The 5543-nt window shown below is 52.0% G+C and overlaps 1 protein-coding gene across 3 annotated transcripts in view; it reads right to left on the reverse strand.

Annotated features, from left to right (window-relative positions):
- Nucleotides 1-5421, reverse strand: part of LOC108803050 (glycerol-3-phosphate dehydrogenase [NAD(+)], cytoplasmic-like) — a 14324-nt gene extending 8903 nt beyond the window's left edge. For 2 of the 3 annotated variants that reach the window (XM_018574892.1, XM_018574894.1), the window contains exons 1-3: nt 5348-5387; nt 5209-5252; nt 865-1042 (exon numbers count right to left, since the gene is read on the reverse strand). In XM_018574892.1, the coding sequence (XP_018430394.1) occupies nt 865-1042; nt 5209-5249 (219 nt within the window). In that variant the 5' untranslated portion in view covers nt 5250-5252; nt 5348-5387. Of the gene's footprint in view, nt 1-864; nt 1043-5208; nt 5253-5347 lie in introns of all 3 variants that reach the window. The other variant, XM_018574893.1, reaches the window with a different exon arrangement.
- Between the last annotated feature and the right edge of the window lie 122 nt (nt 5422-5543).

The following is a 5543-nucleotide window of genomic DNA, read 5'->3' on the forward strand; positions in this document are numbered from 1 at the left end:
GGGGGGGTGGAGCTTGGAGCGGTGACTACTTTACAACACACACAGGGACCATGGGGAACAGACGTAGCCCCCCTCCAGAAGGAAGGACAGTGTCAGAGATGATTGGAGGATCTCCAGCCGAGTGGCACACACATCAGATACATTGTTGCTCGGAGTTCGGGGACTCGGAGGGATATTTAGGATTTATCTGCTACACGGGGAAAAATGTAACACAGTGTAACCTACGGTTTTTCCCCATAGTTCTCCTCAGGGTAACGGGAGGACACGAACTAGCGTCCTCCCGTCACCCTAAGCTCAGTATATAGCAGGCTACAGCTCGCGGTATACTGAGACGCAGGAGCGGATCCCGACTCGGAAGACGGGATCCGCCCCGCTGCGTGAGTGACAGCTGGCTCCTCCTATCTAGAGGCAGAGCCAGCTGTACCCGCCCCCTCCCCCGTCCGTTCCGCCAGTCAGCGCTGGCAGATCGGAGCGGGACTCATAGTTCTCCTTTAATGTGATTGGCTGTCGGGAAGTCACAGCAACCAATCAGCACTCTGTCTGCAATACTCTGATAGAAGATGAAATCTGATTGGTTGCCGTTGTTGCACCAGCAAAAAATGTGTTTCGTTTTTCGGATGAAATTCGTTAGCGGAAGTTTGGACGTCTTTCTTCGCTTCAGCATAGTGACATCATTTTTTTTTTATGTCACTTTGCTGCAACGAAAATTCATTCAAAAAGTTTGTTTTCGGAAATTCGTTTTAATTCGTCATTCAGAAATTCGAATCTCCGAGTAACGAAAATTCATCCGAAAACAAATTTTTCCCGAATCGCACGTGTCTATTGTTCTGACACGCTTTGCGCCGATTGGCCGGGAGCTCTCACCACGTTGCGGGGCAGTCGGTGGCCGGGGAGGTACTTGACGTTTTCGTAGTCCTGATTGATGATGTCTGACAACCTGCGTCCTCCGACAGTCTCCTGGAACACCCACATGCTCACCGCCGGGTGGAAGCGGTTGGATCTTTCGGTGTTCTTCCCGATGATGATGGAGATGGCGGATCCCCTGGAACACAGAGAACGCCAAGCCGCGGCCATTAGAGGGGCCACGTGTCATATTCAAGTATTGATTCCTCAACTATTAGGACTACCGTGTTTCCCCGAAAATAGGACACTGTCTTATATTTTTTTGGCTCAAAAAAAAAACACGCTCGGTCTTATTTTCGGGGTAGATCATATTTTTTTGATGTACAAAAATCTAGTGATCAGGGCAATCAGGGGCGCCGTACCTTTCCAAGAGCAATTTGCTAACCAATCGCTGGCCAGAATGAGCGAAGCTTTCACTATAGATTCCTCACAGGCGGAGAGCATTTGGTATGACTCCGCCTGTGACAGGAGGCGGCGCTATAGAGGAGGCGTCGGCTTATGCGCCTCTGCTCCCTCCGGTGCCGCCTCGCTTCCTCTAGCGCCGGCTTCGTTGGCACCGCTGATTCTCTCCCGCGGCTCTTCAAGTTCCCCCTTATGCCGCCACCGGCCCCTGGGAATGGTCACAACTAGGTCTTATTTTCGGGGAAACAGGGTGCTGCTGAGGACAACCCCCGACCTGCGGAGCTCCAGTGCATTGTGGGTACATTGGGAGTCATTGCAGTACATGTGGATTGCTATGTGATCTATTCTATTCCTCTACATCTTCCAGCTGCTGCAAAATGACACAAGACCCTGTCACGAGGGAAATTCCGCCTCTGCTGAGAACCTCCTGAAAATGTTCATTGCACCATCGGTGACAGCACCATCCCTGACAGCACCATCCGTGACAGCACCATCCCTGACAGCACCATCCGTGACAGCACCATCCCTGACAGCACCATCCGTGACAGCATCATCCATGACAGCACCATTCGTGACAGCACCATTTGTGACAGCACCATTCGTGACAGCACCATTCGTGACAGCACTGTATGTGACAGCACCATCTATGACAGCATCATCCATGACAGCACTGTATGTGACAGCATCATCCATGACAGCACAATCCATGACAGCACTGTATGTGACAGCACCATCTATGACAGCATCATCCATGACAGCACCCTTCGTGACAGCACCATCCGTGACAGCACCATCCACGGCAGCACCATCCATGACAGCACCATCCATGACAGCACAATCCATGACAGCACTGTATGTGAGAGCACCATCCGTGACAACATCATCCGTGGCAGCACCATCCATGACAGCACCATCCATGACAGCACCATCCATGACAGCACCATCCATGACAGCACCATCCATGACAGCACCATCCATGACAGCACCATCCATGACAGCACCATCCATGACAGCACCATCCATGACAGCACCATCCATGACAGCACCATCCATGACAGCACCATCCATGACAGCACCATCCATGACAGCACCATCCATGACAGCACCATCCATGACAGCACCATCCATGACAGCACCATCCATGACAGCACCATCCATGACAGCACCATCCATGACAGCACCATCCATGACAGCACCATCCATGACAGCACCATCCATGACAGCACCATCCATGACAGCACCATCCATGACAGCACCATCCATGACAGCACCATCCATGACAGCACCATCCATGACAGCACCATCCATGACAGCACCATCCATGACAGCACCATCCATGACAGCACCATCCATGACAGCACCATCCATGACAGCACCATCCATGACAGCACCATCCATGACAGCACCATCCATGACAGCACCATCCATGACAGCACAATCCATGACAGCACTGTATGTGACAGCACCATCTATGACAGCACCATCCGTGACTGCACCATCTGTGACAGCACTATTCGTGACAGCACCATCTGTGGCAGCACCATCCATGGCAGCACCATCCATGACAGCATCATCCATGACAGCACTGTATGTGAGAGCACCATCCGTGACAACATCATCCGTGGCAGCACCATCCATGACAGCGCCATCCATGACAGCACTATTCATGACAGCACTATCCATGACAGCACAATCCATGACAGCACTGTATGTGACAGCACCATCTATGACAGCACCCTCCTTGGCAGCACCATCCATGACAGCAGAATCCATGACAGCACCATTCGTGACAGCACCCTCCGTGACAGCACCATCCGTGACAGCACCATCCATGGCAGCACCATCCATGACAGCACCATCCATGACAGCACAATCCATGACAGCACTGTATGTGACAGAAACATCCGTGACAGCACCCTCCATGACAGCACCATCCGTGACAGCACTATTCGTGACAGCACCATCTGTGGCAGCACCTTCCATGATAGCACCATCCGTGACAGCACCATCCGTGACAGCACCATTCGTGACTGCATCATCCATGACAGCAGAATCCATGACAGCACTGTATGCGACAGAAACATCCGTGACAGCACAATCCATGATGACAGCACAATCCATGACAGCACTGTATGTGACAGCACCATCTATGACAGCACCATCCGTGACTGCACCATCTGTGACAGCACTATTCGTGACAGCACCATCTGTGGCAGCACCATCCATGGCAGCACCATCCATGACAGCATCATCCATGACAGCACTGTATGTGAGAGCACCATCCGTGACAACATCATCCGTGGCAGCACCATCCATGACAGCGCCATCCATGACAGCACTATTCATGACAGCACTATCCATGACAGCACAATCCATGACAGCACTGTATGTGACAGCACCATCTATGACAGCACCCTCCTTGGCAGCACCATCCATGACAGCAGAATCCATGACAGCACCATTCGTGACAGCACCCTCCGTGACAGCACCATCCGTGACAGCACCATCCATGGCAGCACCATCCGTGACAGCACCATCCATGGCAGCATCATCCGTGACAGCACCATCCATGGCAGCATCATTCATGACAGCACCTTCCATGACAGCAGAATCCATGACAGCACCATCCGTGACAGCACCATTCGTGACAGCACCATTCGTGACAGCACCATCCATGGCAGCACCATCCATGGCAGCATCATCCATGACAGCACAATCCATGACAGCACCATTCGTGACACCATCACCATCCGTGACACCATCCATGACAGCACAATCCATGACTGCAGAATCCATGACATCACCATCCATGACAGCCCCACCTGCCCCTCCCCTGTTGCTGGTTGTTGGGCATATGTGGTACCCTGGCCACACCAACCACACCCGGCTCTTCCTCCCGCTCACTATGACAGCCGGGCCCCTCGCTGGGTTGGGGAAGTTCGGACAGAGAACGTCACTGTAGAGATCCTGTCAGATCTGTCCTTGTCCTCTCTGGGAAGATTTGCCCCTATTTTTGTCCTGGTGTCACGGAGACAGGAAGTGAGGGGAAATCTTCCATTGGGGACACCTGTCTATAAAGGGATGACCCTCCTCCAATATGTAGAGATTTCCTCTCACTTCCTGTTGTTTCTCTGGGACAGGAAGTGAAGAAATATCTTACCAAAGAGCGGGTACAGACAGCAAATACTGGCATCGGATTCACCCCTCACCACTCCACCCAGAGTGCATCTAATACTGACCCACATCTCAGATCCACCCACACGGGGTCTCCCCAATACAAGGGGTGATAGTTTTGGGGTGATGATATTCGGAGGGGTCAGGGATGATAATAAATGGGGTGAATGTGCTGAAGTGACATAGTTTGCGTGTAGAGGGGGCTAATATTGGGGGTAATGGTAATTTTCGTGTTGATAGTATTGGGGTGATTATAGTTGGGGTGTAGAAGGTGACAGAATTGGGGTGATTATAGTTGGGGTGTTAGAGGTGACAGAATTGGGGTGATTATAGTTGGGGTGTAGAAGGTGACAGAATTGGGGTGATTATAGTTGGGGTTGTAGAAGGTGACAGAATTGGGGTGATTATAGTTGGGGTGTAGAAGGTGACAGAATTGGGGTGATTATAGTTGGGGTTGTAGAAGGTGACAGAATTGGGGTGATTATAGTTGGGGTGTAGAAGGTGACAGAATTGGGGTGTTTATAGTTGGGGTGTAGAAGGTGACAGAATTGGGGTGATTATAGTTGGGGTTGTAGAAGGTGACAGAATTGGGGTGATTATAGTTGGGGTGTAGAAGGTGACAGAATTGGGGTGTTTATAGTTGGGGTGTAGAAGGTGACAGAATTGGGGTGATTATAGTTGGGGTGTAGAAGGTGACAGAATTGGGGTGATGGTAATTGCGGGTCTCACCAGTTCCCGGAGCCGATGATGGTGACCCTGAGCGGTGCCATCTCAGTCCTGCTGATCCTCCGCTCCCTGCACACCTTGCGAACCGCCGGGTGATGTGCGCCCGCTGTGTGCGCACGCTCTGTGTCGGGTGATGTGCGCCCGCTCTGTGCCGGGTGATGTGTGCCCGCTCTGTGCCGGGTGATGTGTGCCCGCTGTGTGCGCCCGCTCTGTGCCGGGTGATGTGTGCCCGCAAAATATACATCAGTGTACCCCAAATATGTCCCTATCCCCCACTGACACCCCAATATACATCCATGTACTCCAAATCTGCCCCTATCCCCCACTGACACCCCAAT

The sequence above is a fragment of the Nanorana parkeri genome, unplaced genomic scaffold (assembly GCF_000935625.1).
Source record: "Nanorana parkeri isolate BGI_ZX_2015 unplaced genomic scaffold, ASM93562v1 scaffold3337, whole genome shotgun sequence".
Taxonomy (NCBI): Eukaryota; Metazoa; Chordata; class Amphibia; order Anura; family Dicroglossidae; genus Nanorana; species Nanorana parkeri.